Source organism: Lygodium microphyllum, chromosome 21, assembly GCF_053477565.2.
Source record: "Lygodium microphyllum isolate KBCC chromosome 21, Lygodium_microphyllum_v1.1.10, whole genome shotgun sequence".
Taxonomy (NCBI): Eukaryota; Viridiplantae; Streptophyta; class Polypodiopsida; order Schizaeales; family Lygodiaceae; genus Lygodium; species Lygodium microphyllum.
This window is the reverse complement of record NC_141155.1, coordinates 103,018,681-103,039,791: the sequence shown is the minus strand read 5'-3', so window position 1 is coordinate 103,039,791 and position 21,111 is coordinate 103,018,681. Positions and strand designations below refer to the sequence as shown.

The 21,111-nt window shown below is 46.3% G+C and overlaps 1 protein-coding gene and 1 long non-coding RNA gene across 7 annotated transcripts; one reads left to right on the top strand and one right to left on the bottom strand.

Annotated features, from left to right (window-relative positions):
• Positions 1-1,596: 1,596 nt before the first annotated feature.
• LOC148018372 (uncharacterized) lies at positions 1,597-13,412 on the top strand. Of its 5 annotated transcripts, none has more exons than XR_015687780.1 (4): positions 1,597-2,008; positions 2,142-2,428; positions 2,809-2,904; positions 13,274-13,412. It is a non-coding gene; the product is annotated as an uncharacterized LOC148018372 (long non-coding RNA). The 5 variants fall into 5 exon arrangements; XR_015687782.1 differs by lacking the exon at positions 13,274-13,412 and adding an exon at positions 3,039-3,921; XR_015687781.1 differs by lacking the exon at positions 2,142-2,428.
• On the bottom strand, positions 13,144-19,950 carry LOC148018371 (pentatricopeptide repeat-containing protein At3g09040, mitochondrial-like). Of its 2 annotated transcripts, none has more exons than XM_087662298.1 (2): positions 18,559-19,950; positions 13,144-18,412 (listed from the first exon to the last, which is right to left on the bottom strand). In XM_087662298.1, the coding sequence occupies exon 2, from the start codon at positions 18,232-18,234 to the stop codon at positions 13,798-13,800; it is 4,437 nt and encodes a 1,478-aa protein (XP_087518424.1). In that variant the 5' UTR covers positions 18,235-18,412; positions 18,559-19,950; the 3' UTR covers positions 13,144-13,797. The 2 variants fall into 2 exon arrangements, with proteins under 2 accessions (XP_087518424.1, XP_087518423.1); XM_087662297.1 differs by having other exon boundaries at positions 13,144-18,798; positions 18,887-19,950.
• Between the last annotated feature and the right edge of the window lie 1,161 nt (positions 19,951-21,111).

Sequence of the window (21,111 nt, the reverse complement as noted above, 5' to 3'; positions counted from 1 at the left end):
TCTTGTAGGTGTTCATTGTATCACTCATCAAGAAAATTTAGTTGTTAAGGATACATATGAGCATTTTATAGAGTTTGTATTTTTGGATAAGTTTGCCAACAAAGTAAGATATTGGTTAGGAGATTCTACGTTATGTCGTGAGGAGCTAATAGATATCTTAGATGTCTTTAAAATAAAACACTATGAAGTACTTCTTATTCATGGTGTTAGGTGGTTGTCTAGAGGAGCTATGCTTAATAGATTAGTAGTAATGATATTTGCTTCACTTTCGCAATGGAAAGATAAATATGAGGTAATGTATACTTTAGCAACCAATTATCAACTCCAATTTCTTCTTCATTTCTTAGCTGATGTTCTAGTAGAAGTAGACTTGTTGAATGTTAGGTTTTAAGTAGAACGCGTAGACATCACCACTATAGGAAGAGATATAATGTCTTATATACTAATAGATATATATTTAGGAGACTATTTTGGTGAAGACTCTATATTTCTCCAACAATTTTTTATAAAATCTAAAGGTGGAATTTATAAGGTTGAGAACAAGGATAGTGAGGTAATAGAACATATCTTGAAGTATGAAAGTTTACCAAAGTGTGAATTCTGATTATATTAGTGGATGTACTCTTTTAGCTAAGGAGTCACTAAAAAAATTATTGAAAGATTTAATAAATATTTTGTTGATTGCCACTTGTTTGCCTCTGGCAAACTTTTTTCACCGAAGCACTATCCAACTGACGTATGTGATAGAGATCCGTTTGTGAGATAGTTCATGGGATGGTTATACAATAGATTTGTAGAGGGAGTTGCACCACATATCAATCATGAATCGTGTGAAATAGAGCTAGGTCAATTCGTGACCAGTTTGGTTGAAACCTATCTAGCCAAAGGTTTATTTGATATATGGGCACAAAGTGGAAAAGAGGTGGAGTGGCTGATGTTTCTAGAAATGTTCAAAATGTGGCAAATTATTCTTGTATTACGAGCAAGTTCTATCACATGTGAAAGGGGTTTCACAAAGAAAAATTTACTAAAGAGACAATATAGAACATCTCTTTGCCTAGAAACCTTGGATTGGCTAATGTTTTTAACTCTCTCTGTTCATGAAAACCTTCATGATGTAAAGTGGGATGAAATCTTTGATATATGGAAGTCCATAAAAGATAAACACCCTCAAAACTTGAGTAGCTAATCCTTACCACAACTCAATATCTTTTTTTATTGTGAAAGCTATGTTAAAGACTTATCTTTAAATATATTTTAGCTTTTTTTATAAAGAAGTATCATCCCCTTATGATTATCAAAAAAATATCTATCAAAAAATTTGTCCTTCCACTATGAAGAATAAACTCAAGTATAGCCCTTCTAAAAAAGTAAGGACAGCCCTTCAAAACCAAGGCCCTCATAGGAGGGTTCATGAGCATCCGTGTGTCTTGTGTGGCTTCACTTCACAGGGTCCAAGGAGTAGCAAGTTGTTAGATAATTTAGAACAAAGAGTATGAAGGTTTTCTATTGTAATGCTTTGAAAAATGTACAACTGCCATGCAAGCTTGGGCCTGCAACGTCACGTTACATCGTAGGCTATAATAGAGCGTAGAGATAGAGATAGAGGACCAGAGTAGGGTAGATGTGCCAGTATAAGGTCATCTAGGATACTATGGAAAAGCACGTGGCTGCCGGCCAGTTGGACATCATATTTGTGCATGCGAGGCATCCTCCATATGTCCCTGCCATGCAACTTTGCTGCGGCCGATACCACGTGGCAGATGATCTTTTGAGGGTAAATACAAGGGCATTTTCTGCCACGTGGAGTCACCCTCTTGATCAGGTGCTCTCATGGACTTGTAATTAGGACTGTGGGGGCCCAGACGGAGGTCCCCTGATCCTCCAATGGTGGATGGACTTGCTTGGGGAAAATGCCTGCTCCTCTCCTGCATTGTTTCCACCGAGTTGGTGGTGTACTCATCACGGTTTGCATTGGTTGAATCGCCTCGTTCATGGCTGCCAATTGGTAAGAAACTCTCCATTCCTCTCTGTTTTTTCTGTTGCTGCTGGCATCTATCTCTCCACTCTGCAAGGGACATTTCTTGAAGCCAGGTTCTCGAAACGTCTCAGACACGATAAGGCACTCATTGGCCTTGCAGGTACGGGGTTTCCTTGTAGTACATAAACGAGTGGCAAAACTTTACAGTATATATCAGCACATAAATGGGTGGCAAAACGAGTGGTGGGATTCGTGTGGCATCTCCTGGACTTATTGGCTATCTTTCCCTCATGCATGGTTGCTGCCATCATATCATGTGTACACAAAGGGCAACTGGACGATGGAATCACGGAGGTGATCAAACATTTGATGGCTGATGTAACAAAAGGCTATATCAATGTCAAATCTGGGCTTGAGATTTCTGGCAAATGCTGGCATCAACCTTTGGTGAGCCTTTTGGGCCACAATCTGACCTGTAGTCTAACCTGTGACAACAGTAATGCGTATGCTCGAACAGGGGTCCGAGTATGCCTTGTCTATGAATATGCGAGCAATGTTAGCATTGTAGATGAGGATTGCATGTCTCGTAACTTTGTTGGATCAGGGAATACTTTGCAAGGCCTTCTCAATGTTTAATGTTTTACAATAAATGTCATTGACTTCGTGTCTGATTTGTGGGCAAAGGACATGAGGGCTCTGGGTGATTGTACATAATGCTTATCATTATTATGCATTGCTTCATTCTGCTATAAATTCACTTTGCTGTCAGCTGGAGACAAAAACCGGCATGGGTTTCTTAATATTCTATGCTGATTTCTTACTTGCAGGCATTGCGATAGGTTGGATATTTGTGTCGATTGGCTCACTGCTACATGTGGCAGGGTAGGGTTTGGTCTTTCTAGCAGGTCGCCTTGCTGAGATCCGTGAGTATTATTTATTATTGTTGGTCATTTTTCCCTTCACAACGATCTGTGAATAATCAACGCTCCTTCACACTTTCAAAGAGGTACAATGCCCATTTCTTTACATTCTCCAATTTCTGCTTCTATACATCCAGGAGCAAACCAGCTTTGTCACAAATCCAAGTGTTTGTGCATCATATTTTATGATGGTCATGTCTACTTGGTTTCAGCATATTCCAGCCGTCTCATTCCTTGGAAAAGGAATTTGGCCATGTGAAAGTTGGGAAGCACCAGAGAGGGCAAAGTGAGGCAAATTTTAGCCGTCTCATTCTTTGGAAAAGGAATTTGGCCATGTGAAGTTGGGAAGCACCAGAGAGGGCGGAGTGAGGCAAAGAGGGATGTTACCAATGCCATAACAGTTCATTCCTTCCTACTAGTGGCTTCACTGGGAAATCATATGCATGATTAATACACTGGGTTTTGGCTGCTAAACTGTGCAGATATTTGTGAACTATACGATGCATCTGTGAAGCATGCAATGTCTTTTACACACTGCATGCTAGTTTATGGCTATTTATGGCTGTTGATGTCTGATTATCTGCCTGCTGGTGTATGGTTGTTTATGGCTGTTGATACAAACTGTACGCATGATTAATACTTTAGTTTATTCCTGCAGACTTTGATTCTATGTATTTAGACTCTATGTTTATGGCTGTTGATGACTGGTTCTTATACAGATTCTATTTTGATGATTGATTCTAGCTCGCTTACTCTTTGATTGCAAGTGTATACAAAAATATACATAGTAGACTTTGATTACTCTTGGAGATGACAAGGTAAGTAAAGTAGGTGAGACTCTCTCTCTTAGCTCCAGCTTTGTTTGATGCCTTTCTATTCATATGCAGTTCTGTATACTGGGAAAAGGGATGTGCAACCCTAAACTCCCTGCCCGTCATGCGCGCTGGCTCTCCCGCCCTCACTGACTCCTCATGCCCCGCTTGTCCTCGCCCATCGCCTGTGGCCATCCGTGGCCCCACCTGTGGTCACCCCCCCCCCCCCCCCCCCTGCAGCCGCCTGTGCCCGTGGCCGTCGCCCCCCCTCGACTGACTCCTCACGCCCACCCTGCTGTCCTCGCCCGTCGCCTGTGGCCCCACCAGGTTGCTTGCCCCCCGCCGCCCCCCCCCCCCCCCCCCCCCGGCGTGCCTGAGCCTGTGGCAGCCACTGCCTACGTCCCCCACATGCGCCGCCCCCGCCTGCTGCCATTGCCCCCAACTACAGCCTGCCTGTGCTCCGTATACAGCCCGTTGGCCCCCCGCCCCGTCGCCCTTGCCTGTGGCATCGCTTCCATCCCCCCCCCCCCCCCCCAAAAACCTCCAGTTGCTCCCTCCCCCCTGCAGCAACTCCCCCCCCCCCTTGGTAGCACAGCAACGTGATAGGTAGGTTCCCAGCAGGGACGTGCAATGGGAACCTCTTGTTAGACGCCGGCGCATTCTACGAGTGCCCCCCAGTCAAACACCTTACGCATCATCCTCTTTGAGGAACAGCTCTTGGCCGTCCGTGCCACAGAGCTGGAGTTGAAAGAAACAACGATCTTTGGTCATAGGTCGTTGGACACTCCCCATCAAGGGACTAGTTGCGGGATTGGCTCCACTCCACGCTGCGCATGGGTACATCACGGATCGTGGAGGCAGTCCTCATGGGCTAAGGGATCTTCATGGTTTGACTCACCTCTGCGGATGTAGCTCGTGAGTTAGTGGAGAGCTTGCCCTATGTCTCCACGAAGGGGGTCATCTACGTGGTTCCTTGGTATAGCGGCTTCACAGTGGAGACATTTGCACTCCACAACAGATTTCTCAGACACACAATCATCTTACTTTTCCCCAGACTGGCGGTAGAGTACCGCCAATTAGTAGAGGACTTTGGATGGCCCTTCGGCATAGTTCTTCTTGCCTCCTTCACGAATGCAGTGACAGTCGTAGGAGTCCCAAAGGTACGAATGGTTGTGAAAGGCACAGAGTATACCAAAGTTCTTGGAGATTGAGGCAGGAGGTCACTCCTTTAGGCAACAGGTCATTGTGACTGGGCAACTAGGCCGGCGCTTGCGCCGCCACCACTTTGGGCATCAGGCAGTAGATTGTACGCATTTCGGAGCCAAGGCGGCTTCGCCGACAAATCCGTAGGTGGACGCTAACGGCTTCATGCGGGTCCAGAGGCGACAAAGAGGGAGATGGCAAGGGGGGGCCGCAGCCAGCTCCTCAGATGTAGCCTTGACAACAAGGAGCAGGAGGGCGAGCGACGCCTCCTTGGCAGAGCACTCCGCAGCCCGTCCCACTCGGCAATACTGCAATCCCCCATAGCCACCACCCGCGCCACAAACTACCTCACCTAAGATCTCACAGCCCCCACACCCATTGACCAGGCTTCCTCCACTGACCCTGATCCACATCCCCCCCTTCCAGGGCCACCAGCCCCCCCCCCCCCCCCCCCCCCCCCCCAACATCCACCACGTACCTCCAACCATCCCACCATCCCTCGATCCTCTTCCCCCCCACCACCTCCCCCGCCATCAGATGAGTTCTTCCGCAGTGGCCCATGGTTCTACCTAAGAGTTGCGGAGCGCGGAGAGTTCCCACTGCCTCTAGAGGTGGGGATCTTCATGGTTCGCAAGTGAAGGAGGGGCAAGGTCCATCTACTAGCACCAATGGATGGACCAAACTACGCTTTTTTCCTTCAGTCCTCTCACTTAGGGGATTTAACGATGACAGATTGAGGAGTTGAAGAGTCAGGTGGTGGAACATATCTCCCAGTGGATGGGAGAAGGACCAGCACTGTTTGCACAGCAGTGGCCTAGTTGCATGTTGGACATTAACTGGTGGGCTGGTGCCGAGGTCCCACACTTGAGTATTATCTTTCGAGCCCCTCCACAGTGGAGTGCTCTGAGGAATGTGATCGAGTGGCCCCTGGCACAAGTGGCCCATTTCTACCAGTGTACAGAGTCACGACTCTCAGCATGGTTGATAGCTACATTGATAGTACCACCAGGAGTATCTATCACCCCTATGGTCCGGTCGAGGGGGCCACCATGGGGGACTGGAGTTTACCATCTAGACCTGCGGCAAACGTACCTGTATGCCCCATAGTTTTTTCTCCTCATCAGCAGCTTCCATACCAAACAGATGCCTGTTCGATCAGTTGCATGTTTTCCCATGAGCTTACACCTTGCATCCTAGAATGTAAATAGTCTCCACTACAGTGGGGCACGTGGTTCTAGGAAGTTGATTGTTCGTCGGCAGGAGCTACAGCCTGCCCTTGCTGGACGAATCGACATCTTACTGCTACAGGAGCACAAGCTCACTCCCACCCAGGGCGAGCGCCCTGCAAGTAGGTAAGGTACTCCTGGGCAGCTCGCACACTTACTAGGAGCACGCCATTGGTGCCCACGGCAGGAGTGGATACGTATGTACCTCTATTGGCCCGAGTCTCACCGCCTGTGTACAAGACCACGGGATGATAGTGGCAGGGAGGGTTCTATGGATCAGATTGGATATTGGAGACTCGTACCTTGGAGTTCTCAATATCTATGCCCCTACAGAGGTTAGGGTACGCAACAGGTTCTGGGTGGAGATTGTGGAGGGATTCCCAGAGGTGGACTCCTGGATCGTTGAAGGAGACTTCAACAACCTGGAGGCTTTGGAGGACCAGCAGGGCAGAGTCAGAAATTACTAGGGCATGGCGGGGGAGGAGCAGGAGTCATGGGAGGTCTTTCTACTAGCAATAGGAGCACACAATGCTTGGAAAGACCCTACCTTCCACACAGGAGGGAGAGGTCGTTGGGCTTCTCTAGGGGATATAGACAGCTAGGTGGAGCCCTGCTGGAGTGGTTGGACAGGTTTTATGTGGGAGAGTGGGGAGGCTCTCGGGAAGGCCAGATTGGGCAGTTGGCAAGCACCACGTTGTCTGATCATTTCCCAGTTCTCCTGACACTAGATTCCCCAGTTAACAACTCAGAGTATACAGATAATACAGCACTCTACATAGAGGATGATGAGTTGATGCTGGAGAGAGTGAGGCTGGCTCTTGAGATGTTTTGTTCTGCAGACAGCAGGAACGAAAATCAACTGGCGAAAGTTGGTTGGTTTTCTCACAGACTCAGACTCTAGCACAGAGTGAAGCGCCCACCTGGGATTTAGATGGGTGAGCAGAGGGTAGACCGTCCGGTACCTAGGCTTCCAGGTGGGACTCGACATCACTCCCGCCCAACTGTTTCTTCCAGTCGACTCTATTCGGAGGAAGCTAACCTATTGGAGCATGGCTCGCCTCTCACTAGCCGGCCAAGCCTTGGTGGTTAACCAGGTCCTAGCGACGACCTGGTACATCGCCTTGTGTTGGTGCTTCTCATCTTGTGTAGTACAGCTTCGCCGCCTAGTGCGGAACTTCCTTTGATTCAGGTCAGACGGTTCCAGGGAATCTAGAGCCAAGGTGGCGTGGGCGACCATCATATGGCATCGGTCAGAGGGAGGGCTTGGGGTCATAGACCCAAAGTATCAGAGTATGGCCCTTCTGGGCAAGCTAGTTGTCTGCAGCCTCACACCGGGAGGGTAGACCTAGAAGGTCCTATTGCAGGAGGGTCTTCAGGAGTGTAGACCGAGGCTTAGCGGTGAGTGGAGGTTGTCCTTGAGATGGACCTTCATATTAGCTCAGATCACCTTTCCTACACAGCTTGCTCCACGTGTGGCAGAGTCTCCGTAAGGCCCTAATCCAGAGCCCCCCAGGCTGCCAGGAGGAGATAGACCATCAGCCGGTGATCTAGAACCCCCAGGTCAGGGATCAGAAAGGGGTGCAGATTGGTGAGCACCCCCACATCCAGTGGGCCGGTTGGGAGGTTGGCCCGGCTCGTACCATCAAGACATGGAAGGAGGTGTACAAGATGGCGTACGAGGTGCTGCAGCGAGTATCAAGTTGCTAGAGAGGAGTGGGCGGCGCTCCACCTGGGACATTCTTCACCATACAGGAGGGGGGCGTCTGGCCCTTGACAAAGGGCAATAAGATGAGGGGATAGCTATTCTTTCATGGAAGAGGATCAGGGTGATTGGCCTTAAGGGGAAGACATGGTGGCTAGACCCTTTTGTCTTTTGGAAGGAGCTCAGGGAGTGGTGCCTCTAGATTTGGGAGGGCAGGCCACTTGATGAACTAGAGTGGGATTCGGGAGAGTGGCTATGGTTGGCCACTGCGGTCGCCAAGAAGCCACCGAGGTTCCTAGAGTACACCGCCAAGATTCGTAGACATGTACTGATGCAGGAGGATATGGATTGGGTGCCGTCACGTAGCGGGCACTGGGCGGAGCACAGCATCACGAAGCCTTTCCGACGGACCTCCTGGCGCAGACTATGGGAGAGCTGGAGGCCGAGGAGGGTATCGTATTTTCTATGGCTGGTGGCACATGGAGGCTTGGTGGTGGGAAGCTAGCTTGCCCAGATGCAGGAGGAGGGAGGTTGTAAGCGCTATGCACAACAGCCTCTGGAAACCCCAAAGCAGTGCCTTTGGGCATGTGAGGCGGTGCAACTTGTGTGGAGAGGAGCATGACGCATCCTTCGCCGTATAGCACCTAGCCTTGGATGTATCTCATGGGGAGTTTTTTGCTGGCAGGTAGTTAGCCAGGGCCGTCACCTTTTGTATGAGGCCAGGATGCTAGACACGATATTCGTTATCAAGGCAGGGTCGTGCACAGTGGTCGGTTTAGAGGCTCTACCCATCTGCCAGGTTCTGGAGCCCATAGTAGACCGCTTTGAGGTATGGGAGATCATAGGGAGCCTTACCGGTTGGCATATCTGGAAGGCACGGAGTCGAGAGGCTTTCAGCAGAGAGACTTTCAGTATAGGCGACCTTGGACTTCCATCATCCACTCCCTCCGTGGCCGATGGGATCAGGTGTAGGGCGAGTCCAGGGCGAGTCAGGAGCTCCGATGTCATTTCATGTGCACTTGGGGCGGCTAGGACCTGTTTTTTGTGATGCAGGTAGGCAGCCCCAGATGGCAATACACCCCCTCTCCTTGGCTTCTTGCCCCCATCCCCCCCAGACCGCCTTGAGAGGCTTGTATACATGATGTACTTGTGACCTTCATCAGCTCCAGCTAGTCTGTTGAGCATGAGCACTTCGTTGTAATCAGTTTTTTTCTGAGTAATATAATCAGCTACATTTTACTTTTTTTTGTTAAAGTACACTGGGAAAGGAGGGCAGATAGGGAGACATTCCTTTGCATCGAGCTAGGGGGAAGTAGGCATTACTAGGGAAATTGAAAAAATGTTACTTTGTATTATGCCATTCCACAAGCATTGGATCAAACCTACTACATACACAGTGAAGTGTAGTTGCTACAATAAATGGCAGGTCAGCATGTCATACAAAAAATTGTAGGTGATAGGCTTAGATGGCTGCAAGCATCCCACAAAACATTGCTTCAAGTTCAGGGTGGTCCTACGGTGAGCAAGTGGTTGCAGCACAACGTACTTTGGTAGTTGTCTGCTTGGCAAGTCTTGCTTCAAATGAATGGATGGATGGCAAACTAAGGGGCCCTTAATCTCCCTTCCCACAGGACAGCTCACAACCCATGCTCAAACATGGCTTGGTGACAGTCCCACTCTTTGCGAGCTTGTCACAAAGTAGCTTGCTCCCCATTTGTCATTTCTTTTCCTCTGCAACGACATGCTGCTCAACTCTCTTTTGGGCTTGCTGCTCCTTTCCTTTCATGGCTCTCTCCACTTCTTCTCACTTTGCAATCTTGGCCTTCATGCTTTCAATGTACTAACCGGAGGCAAGTCTTGCTTCAAATGAATGGATGGATGGCAAACTAAGGGGCCCTCAATCTCCCTTCCCACAGGACAGCTCACAACCCATGCTCAAACATGGCTTGGTGACAGTCCCACTCTTTGCGAGCTTGTCACAAAGTAGCTTGCTCCCCATTTGTCATTTCTTTGCCTCTGCAACGACATGCTGCTCAACTCTCTTTTGGGCTTGCTGCTCCTTTCCTTTCATGGCTCTCTCCACTTCTTCTCACTTTGCAATCTTGGCCTTCATGCTTTCAATGTACTAACCGGAGGCCGATATAAGTGACTTGGTGTAGTCCACAAATGCCTCTTCAGCAGGCCTGCATATACTCACCTTTGCATGAGGCACATTTCGGAGCTCCAATGTACATGGAAGGGTCTCAGCCACAGTGGCCTACACATTGGGCAATGATGATTGCTATTGAAAATCAGCCAACGTGGCAGCAATGCCTCCTCTTCGTTGCCCATGTCAGGTGTGTTGGGCACCTCACTACAAGCTTGACTATCCAATGCTTGCACATCCTCTTGTGTGGTTGTATCCATGGCCACAAAGTCCATGTGTGCATAGAGGAGGTAATCAAAGTTGAGTGCATCTCAATTGAGAGGCCAAACACCCGTGGCTCTAAATACCACCTTTATATTGCCAATTGTTATAGCCTTGCTAGTGCTCTTGAAGCAATCCCTGCAATATTAGCCTTGCTTATTGCTGCATTATGGTTCTTCAATCACCAAATCACCTTTTCCTTTTTTTGAAGCAATCTTGAATGGCTTAAGCATTGACACGTCCAATGGTTGAAGTTGGTGGGATGTATGAGACGGGAGAGTGACAATGTCTATACCCCCTGACTCAGCCTTTGCAACGAGCTCTAAACTGGTGTGGCTACCATGACTGTCCAAGACTAGCAAGTGACGATTGCTCGGGGACACACTGTTTGGCACCACTTGCCTAAAATGCTCCATTCATGCTGGGAATTGCATGGTCATCCATGACTTGTTTTGCATAGACGTTGTGGCCCTCTCTTCAGATTGGCTGAGAAAATTATGCATGGCCCTCTTTCCCTTGAATATATGGTACCTTGGCCCTTGGCATTCACACAACTAAGAATGGTTAACCATTCCCAAGAGTCCAATGTCATACCATACACGGCCCTCGTGCTCTTTTTGGCTAAAACCTTCATTTCTCCATCTCTAGACCCTTGGCAGCCAATTTCATCTGCATTACAAATATTAGATGGGTAATTGTGTTGGCTATGCAGGAGCTCCAGATTGTTATATAATGACTCCAAATTGTTATACAATGGCGTAACCATTTTAGGCCCAAATTTTACAGCTCGTTGGTGCTCCAATGGTTCAGTTACGCTTAAGGCCTAGCTTGGGATGGTGCTTTCTACACCTATCCAGCCAACTATGGCCGGGAATACAATTGGTGGAGGGGTTCACCCTAGTTTGATAGACTTTAGCGACCTTCAAAATGAGGTCTTGAATGGTGGCTCCATGACCAGCATCTTACTTCATGAAACACCATTGGACCACTACTTTTTCCTGTTCTTCCGACAAAGTAGGAGATGATCCTTGGCGCTTCTTAGTAGTTCTTCCTTCCAAACATGCACCTAATGCAGATTGGGTCATTCCATAGTGGCAGGCAGCAACTCTTTGAGACATCCTACTCTCCACTAGGTTGATTGCTGCGGCCATGTTAGCCTCTGTCCAAGGCCTAGCACTCCTCTTGGGCTTTGGATAGTAGTCACCATTTCAAGTTGGACACATGGCTGAGAAGGTGCTTGCACTTCTTGTGCAAACTCAGTTGTGATCTCTATGCTTATTACCTGAGAGCGGTGAACTCTTGTCCTCAAAGATTGCATGGGTGGTGGACTTGGTACACTACATTACCGAGACAGAATGAAGCCAACCCTTTGAGGACCTCTCTTTGTCTTCTCGGTTGTCCTGAGGTTCAAAGTTGGAATGGAGAATGTTGAGAAATACGGTCTCACAAAGAGAAATTAGGGTTGAGAAACACTATTGTAGCATGCAGAGATGAATGTAGGAATTGCAATTTTGCAATATAGATAGCCTAGAAATGCAAGGAATGTGTGGCAAAAGAAACAAATAAAATATGCCTATAGAATACAATTGTAGCAGGTAACCATGGAGTTCTCACCTACAATCGAGCTCTCAAAATTCCTTAAGAAGATTCTCACAATCCTCAGCCAAGAACTTGGGTTTCTTGGCTTGGAGTTGTAAATCAATTGGCCCTGATGAGGGAGCAGAAATGGTGTGTTTTGAAGGGAGGTGAGGAAGTATGGTGTTGACTTGTCTCCTTTTTGCTTCTAATGACTGGCTGTAGTAGTATTTGAGTGGGAGTTTGAGAAATGTGCAGCTATCTTCTAGGTGCAAAGGCTAGCTGGCTTTACATGCACACCTCCACAGTTGCAGACTTTGCACCCACATCTGTCCAGCAATAGATTAGTGTACAGGACATTTTTTAGTTGTGGATGATGATTCGGGAGGCAGGCTGCACACTCACAATATCTTGATACTGGAGCTGTGGACATGGTGAAAGGCAAAGATAAGAGCAGATTGCAGGGGCAACATGAAGGTTGAGTTTAGAAGCCATATTTATATATTCGACATTCTTTCTACTGGTTTGATTTAGGCCTTCTACAAGGAGAGGGTCAGCAGTGTTGATTTGGTGTTCCAGGCCATTGATTGCCTGCAGCAGGGAGATTAGGATCAACATAGAGCAAGAGTAGTAGTAGAGCATAGGCATAGGGAGGAGATCGTGGAATTACTAGGGGTGCATCCTATTTTGCATTTACAAGAATATAGTTGATCAGTAAGGCAGGCAAGGAAGATGGAGCTCTGCATTAATGTGCTTTGGTTTTGTGCAGGTGATATGATAGGTTTTATCTTTGATTCGGCCTCTAGCATCCATGGTCATGTAGGTCGTGTGCAAGGATTTACTTCCATGGTTTCAGCTGCCTCGATACTCAGAGAGGTGGCTGCTCCATGCATGGATATCATTTGCTCCACCCCTATTGTGTCCACTTCACGATCCCCTCCTTCAGTTCCTGTAGCATTGTGTTTTCATGGCCTTTAAATTTGGCTTCACAAGTGTTTGCTGCCTCTTTGATCGCACTTGGCTTGCCAAAAGGCCTGATGTAGATATACTTCAACACATTAATTCAAACTTCATCACAGACAAAAAACAACTTTGGAGTGCTTTCTCTAGAGGTACAACAGGGAATTGGGATCAATTCATTACGTTGATGGGTCACTACAGAATCCAGACTCAGCTCTGACATAGTTGCACATTAGAACACATCAATGCAAACATATGTTCATTACCTATGTTCCAAGGTTGCACCACACAACTAACTCACACACACACACACACACACACACACACACACTCTCTCTCTCTCTCTCTCTCTCTCAGAAAAGCAAGCATGCGGAGGGTCAAGCTCCATGAAGAGAGGACATTACTTTGTAAACTTTTTAAGGTTTTTTACAAATTTCAAAGTCCCTTTTCATATTTTTAAAAACTCTCATTTGTTTGGCTTCAACAGTGGTGATGCCTACTTTGGTGAATCATATAATACAAAAGTAGTATAGATACAGGAGTATTTCCCAGAGTCTTCAACATAGGCTGAAGGCAGTGGGTGAACATTTGTCAAAGGTTGAAGATCTGGGTGGACGGGCCAGCTGCAAATAATTCAACTATAGGCAAAAGGTGAAGACCAGGATGCAGGGAGCAATAACCTCACGCAGAGGGTAAACAGTAGCAGGCTGAGGGTGCAACCGATGGAAAACAGGGACCAAAGAGGGAGGCTGAGTGACCAAGATGATGAAGGGCATAATGTTGACTATGCAGAAAACATGCAGTGACTGTCTCAAGTAAAGGGCAGGATGTAGAGGATGCATCTGTTGAGTATGGTGCAAGTGTTTAATATGGAGCAGAGAAGGAACCTCAGCAGAACCTCAGCAGCAACTTCCAAATTGGAGGCATTACCAAACTAAGGGTAACGTGGCTAAAGGTAGCTAGACTCAGGTCAAGGACTCAAAAGATGTATTTGCTTATCTGCAGTTGCTTTCACCCTGCAAATTTCTCAGCAAGGTCACTTTCACCTTGCAGATTTCTCTGCCATAAAGTTTCTACTCCCCCTGCATGTTCTGGCAGTCCAGCATCAGCATATATATTGGACATTAAGACATAAGTTGAGGCATCATTTGGCTTTGTTTCAATTGCATCACAAAATACCTGTACAGCCAGATCAACATTTCCATGGACACGACAGGCACCAAGCAAGCACAACCAGATAGCTATATCTGCTTGTATTGCCATTCCTAACAACAGGTTTTCCACCCTCCCAAAATCCCCTGCACGCCCTAGGAGATCTAGCATAGCAACATAATGCCATGAAGTCGGACTGATTCCATAAACACTTCTCATGGACTCAAAATTCCCCACACCTTTGTCAATAAAACTGTCGTAACTGCAAGCTGAAAAAATGGATAAAAATGTTATTTCATCTGGTCGACTACCTCTTAGATTTATCTCCTCAAAGGCTTGCAGACTTTCTGTACAATTGCCTAATTGGGCATAGCCAGCAACGCATGTATTATATGATACAACATCTGCATAAATGTGTCCACATAAGACTGCTTCAGCTTCTAACATGCATGCACAACTCCCATAAGCCCGTATAAGAGTATTTACAAGCTGAGCACTGATGTCAAATCCGGTAAAAATTGCTTTGAAATGAGCGTGCATGCATATTTCCACGCTTCCTATTAAGATGGCGAGCTGCAGGGCACATATAATTGTAACATCATCCATAGTTGTCCCACTTTTTTCCATTTGTCTATAGAGCTGTAAAGCCTCTTCTTCTTGGGCCTGTTCAACATAAAGCGAAAGCATCTGATTCCATGACAAAATGTTGCACTCCTGCAACAACCCATTGAACACTCTCTCTGCTTCTTCAACGCTTCCAAACCTGCTATACAGACCTAAAAGAGCATTTGCAACAAGAATATCTGAACTGAAGCCTTTATTTCTAGCATCAGTATGCAACGCTCGACCAATCTCAAAATAATACAGCTTGGCTTGCTTTTTTTCATCAACAGATTTTTCCCTTCCTACAAGCATGCCACATGCTTGAATGGCAGTCGTAAAAGTTTGCTGGTCTGAACTTAAACCTTCCTCTAACATTTGCCTGTACAGCTGCAGTACCTTGTCTCCTTGGCCTTGATCAATGTATGCCAGCAGCAGTACATTCCACAAAGACAGGCTGTGCTTTGGTGACTCCTCAAAGACCTTCTCTGCTTCTGCAATATTTCCCCACTTGCTATAAATACGCACAAGGGTATTTGAAATAAGCATGTCTGATCTAAAGCCCTTCCTCCAAGCATGGCCATGTAATGCTTTCCCAATTTCCAAACGCATCGTGTTGGCCAATTGTTCTCCCATACCAAGTGTTTCTTCTCTTCCTAAAAGGGAACCACATGCTTGAAGACTAATCACAAAAGTCAGCTCATTTAAACAGACCTTTTCCTCCAGCATTTGCCTGTACATCAGTAGGGTTTTCTCCTCTTGGCCCTGCTCAACATACACTGACAGCAGTGCATTCCATGAGACAACATTGCGTTGGGATAGCTCCTCAAATATGTGCTCTGCATCCTTGATACTTCCATATTTGCCATACATGCTCACGAGAGTGTTAGCAACAAATACATCAGACAAAAAGCCCTTCATCCACCCATCAACATGTAACGATTTTCCGATCTCCAATGTTACCATTTTAAATGATTCTTCCTCCACAACCAGCATGGTGTCCTTTTCTGCTAAAGCATCACATGCTTGAAGGGCAACTACAAGTGTCTGTTCATTGTAACTTGACCCTTCCTCCTGCAACTGCCTGTACAGTTGCAAAGCCTTTGCCCCTTGGTCTTGCTCTACATATGCTGAAATCATTGCAGTCCAAGACACAACATCGGACTTTGGTAATTGTCCAAACACATTCTCAGCTTCTTCTGTACTGCCGCATTTGCCATACATACTCATGAGTGTGTTACCAACACACGAATCTATTGAAAAGCCCTCCTTTAAGGCATCAGCATGCAATCCCCGTCCAATTTCCAATGATATCATTGTGATTAGTCGCCCATTGGCATCCATGGATTCTCTATCTCCTGAGAGGAGGCCACATGCTTGAAATGCAATTACAAATGTCTGTCTTTCTGGATGTCCACATTCTTCTTGCATCTGTCTAAACAGTTGCAAAGCCTCCTTTCCTTGACCCTGATCCACATATGCTGAGAGCATTGCATTCCAGGAGACTGTGTCACGTCGAAGCAAAGCAGTAAAAATGCTCTTTGCTTCCACAATGTTTCCGCACTTACCATACATACTGATAAGGGTATTCCCAACAAATACATCTGAGGTGAAGCCCTTCCTCAGCACATCAGCATGTAGTACATTGCCAATCTCTATATATGTTCGTTTAAGTGGTCTTCCATCCACACTCGTAGCATCTTCAATCTCTATGAGGACCCCACAGGCTTGAAAAAGGATCACTAATGTCTGCTGATTTGGACTAACCCCTTCCATTTGCATCTGCTTGTACAATTGCAAAGCTTGCACTCCTTGACCCTGCACAGCATATGCAGAAAGCAGCGCAGTCCAAGACACAACATCAGGCTTTGACAAAGTGTCAAAAACTGTTTCTGCAGCTAAAATGTCACCGCAATTTCCATACAAACTAATGAGAGAGTTTCCCACAAACATATTTAGAGTAAATCTTTTTCTTTGTGCATCAGCATGCATTGCCCGACCAATTTCCAAAGACATCAATTGGTCCTCTTTAGAAGTGAAATCTTCCCTTCCTCCAAGGGCACTACATGCTTGAAGAACAATCACACACGTCTGCTTGTCCCCATCAATGCCTTCCTCCATCATTTGTCTGTACAATTTTAACACCTCTTCTCCCTGATCTAGCTCAACATAAGCTGACAGCATTGCATTCCATGACACAATGTCACGCCGAGAAAGACCATCAAACACAGTCTCTGCTTCAGTGATGCTTTTACACTTGCCATACATGCTAATAAGAGTGTTACAAACGAAGATGTTTGGAGTGTAAGCTTTCCTCCATGCATCTCTGTGCAGTGACTTTCCAATATCCAAAACAGTAACCTTGGTTTCTTGAGCCTCCTCCGCAATCAAATCTTCCCTTCCAAACAAAGTCCCACATGCCTGAAGAGAGATGACAAATGTATGCTGGTCTGGTGCAATACCCTCTTCTTGCATCTGTCTGTATAGCTGTAGAGTTTTTGCTCCTTGCCCTTGCTGAAGGTGTGCAGATAGCATTGCACTCCATGACACAACATCATGTTTGGAGAGCTTGTCAAAAACGTTGTTTGCTTCTGTAAGACCTCCACCCTTTCCATACATACTCACAAGTGTGTTGCCAACAAACTCATCTGAAGCCAATCCCTTTTTCCGAGCATCAGAATGTATTGCTTTCCCAATGTCGAAAAGTTCAAGTTGTCTTGCTGTTTCGTCCTCATTCACTGCAGCCTCTTTCTTTTCCAAAAGAGCACCACATACATGGAAAATAACCAAGAATGTCTGCCGGTTTGAACCAACACCCTCCTCCTGCATTTGCCTATAAAGCTGCAAACTCTTCTCTCCATGGCCTTGTTCAGCATAAGCTGAGAGCATTGCATTCCATGAGACAACATTGCGCTCGGACAACCCTCGAAAGACATTTTCCGCTTTCAAAATGTTTCCACACTTACTATAAGCACTCAAGAGGGTGGTGCCAACAAAGACATCTGAAACCAAGAGACATTTCTCTGCATCATCATGCAAGTTTTCAGTGGCATGAAGATCAGATATGCTTGCACAAGCTTTCAAAAGGAAAACAAATGTATAGGCATTTGGCACTACGCATTCGTCTTGCATATATTGATAGAATTTTAATGCTTCACGACCTCGACCACTCTCAACCCAGCAATAAATCATGGCAGTCCATGAAAGGACGGAACGGCGGGGCAGAGACATGAAAAGCTGGCAAGCATCATCAAAGGCATGGCATTTTGCCAATGCAAAAATCAGATGCTCAGCAAGCAAACCTCTAAGCTGCACATTACATCGGCATAGGTGAGCCCTTATCTGTCTGACAAGGTTCAGGGATTTAGCCTTCGTACTCGCCCTCAGCAGGAAGAGGTATAACTCTGTGGATAGAGCATCCGAATGAGATAGGGACTCCAGCGCTCGGTCCACATGCCCTGCTGCACATAATGCTTTGATCTCCTTGGCAAGCTTGGGCCGCAGTGATTCAGAAATCGTACAGTAGCAACCGTAAGGACGATATTGGTACGGATGATGACCACTGCATGCATGGTAGATGTCTGACAAAACAGCCTCTGACATCACAACGCGCCGGAGACCTTTTCCATAGCCGTGCTTTGGATCGCGGCAGCCCCAACACTTCCACCAGGACAGCCTCTTTCCTGGACCAGTCATCTAATACCTGCCTATTCAGCTGCTGCATGTTCGTGATGTCGAAAGGCTCGCAGAGGGTGCAGATGAGATCGATCAAGCTGCTTCTAATGACGAAGGGAAGACCCGCCGCAGGAATGGTACACAAAAGCACGATGAAGGTTATATCCACCTCGCACACAAAACGTGCTCACCGCACCGACTGCAATTTTCAAAATTGAACTCAATCAGAAGTTTGGTAGCAAAGAACATTTGTTCTCCGTCAACTGTAAAGACACTCTCTTCTCCAAGTTCTTCTTATAATGCGCTCTTTGTTATATCAAAAGGTGAAAATAATTTCGGCATTACTTAGACGCAGCTCGGCTCAAGCCAAAGCATCGATGTTCTTCCAAAAAAGCCTCACAATCCAGTGTTTACTTTTACAGCATCCCAGCAGTGACTTTATTTCAGTTTTAAGCTGATTTAAGCATCAATCGGGCATCTTGTTAGGATTCCTCTCGAAAACCATGTTGTTTCTTTCGCTCCATATAAATTTCAGAGCCACCCCTGACACCATACTTAGCAAACCGCAAGTGCTGTCATCTACACCTGTATGATCAGCAAAGAAAACATTTGTCATTTCGAAGTTGTTCTGGAGATTGGCCTCCTTCAACCATTTCCTAATTGAAGCCCATACCGGCCTGACATTCACACAGTCCCAAAAGACACGTTTCTCAGTTTTTCCTGTCTTCTCACAGAAGGAACACAGAGGAGAGACTCGAAATCATTTGGTAAGTCTGACCCTCAGTGGTAGTTTCTTGAGCGTAAGTCTCCACCGCAGAACATTCAATCTGAAGGAAGGGGAGGTCTTCCACACAGAGGAGACTGTCCTTTTCCATGTATGAACCTTGCCCACAGGACACTCTTTTCTCCATTTGTGATGGAGCATCATGGCAATTGCTAGAGACGCTTCCTTTAGATCCTTCTTATGTTTGCATACCTTCAGGACTTTGCCAGCACGACTAGCACGACTAAGTCCTCCAAGGCATCATCTCTTTTGAACATAGAAGTTGGCCAATCTTCCCTGCGTGATTGCATGACTGCCCCCAGGCAATCGTTCTCCTGTAAGCTAAAGGCCAAACCTCCTCTGTAAAACCTGTACCTGCAGGAAGGACTCATTGAGTGGGTCCCAGACATCTTCCCACTTTTTAAGCCCCTTTACTAAATAACAGCCCAGCACGTTTAGCATATCTATGAATCGGGGCAAATGGGGAGTCAAAGGTGAATGGGAAGAGTCAAATATTCCTAAGGAGGAATCACCCTTTGATGCCCCCTAGTCTCCCACGATACATTGTGAAGCACTCCTTGCCACTGGCGCGCTATGCCCTACACTACTATAGAGATTGGGATCTTAATCTTTAAATGCGGGCAGGTTAAGACATCTTGCCAGTTAACTCCGTCCCACCTCTTCCCTTTGATCTTCGCATCTGCAATCCAGTGGGCCTTGAGGACCATCCAGGGTTGTGATTGATCCATCCTTCGTAGCAGGGACAGCAAGAGGGATTGTGCTTTCAGGACCATTGAGTCCAAACCAGCCCCTCCTAATCTCCTATCTTCTGTGAGTATATCCCAGCCAATCAGTGGGAACCCATCTCCCTCATATTTGGACCCATAGCAACCTGGGAAAAGGGCAACACAAAACCAACATAGACAATTGCTGACGATAAAACATTTTTAATTATTGTTATCTTACTGGCAAATGAGAGAGATAATTGTAACTTGCCTTTGATTTTCTCTTGAAATTTCTCATTGAACCTGTTAAACATTTGACTAAGTGTAATGCCTACCCCAATGGGAACCCCAAGATACCTTACAATTTGCCCAGGTAGCCCAATTGAGAAATCCAGGAGTCAGGCTCTTTCCATGAAAGGAAAAGGATTTCTGTCTTCTTTTGATTGATTTTAGATGCCGTGAGCTCAGAGTACTCATTGTAAATCTCCTGCAGTTGGGGTGCAGATTCCTTCTCTGCCTCTACCAGAGAGGCATTGTCATCAGCAGCAAAGAATTGTACAGGAGATTGAGAGCCATCAGGCAAAGGCAGCCCTCTAATCAAGCCTTCCTGTAATTATACAGGAGATTGAGAGCCATCAGGCAAAGGCAGCCTTCTAATCAAGCCTTCCTGTAATGCTTTGTCCATCCTCCTCAGAAGTGGATCAGTTATAAGAGCAAACAAAAGTGGTGCCAAGGGGCACCCTTGCCTGATCGATCTATGCAGTGCAAAGGGGGATGTTACCGTGCCATTAATTGCTTATCGCAGCAATTGCCTCCTTGAATAAGGAATTGACAAGATTGATAATGATGGACCCAAATCTCATTGCGGTTGGGATACTCAAGATAAAGCTCCAGTTGACTCTGTCATATGTTTTATCCTAATCCATGTTAATGAGGATAAAATCCTTTTCAAGAGACATGGCATAATCAATTGATAGAATCAGGTTCAATATTGCATCATAAATCATTAACAGTGTCAATTGATAGAATCAGATGCAATATTGAATCAGGTTCAATATTGCATCATAAATCATTAACAGTGTCAATTGATAGAATCAGGTTCAATATTGCATCATAAATCCTACGCCGTTAATGAAGCCATATTGCCTCCTATACATGATACAACCACACAAAAATTTCACTCTCAATGCTAGAGCATCAGCCAAAACCTTGTAGCTAAAGTTCAGCATAGTGAGTGGTCTCCAATTAGATAGCTGAGATCTATCTTGAGCCTTGGGGATAAGCTTGTTGTAGGTAAAGGTGCTTGGGCCTAGTCGCCCAGGTATTAGTTACACTAACAATACCCACATACATGCACACCTATACACTACAAGTGGTAGGAGCCCATCACTATCACTTCATTCTTTATTC

Excerpts from the sequence above, each read along its gene's own strand:
- LOC148018371 (XM_087662298.1), bottom strand. The coding sequence starts at position 18,234 with ATGACTGGTCCAGGAAAGAGGCTGTCCTGGTGGAAGTGTTGGGGCTGC.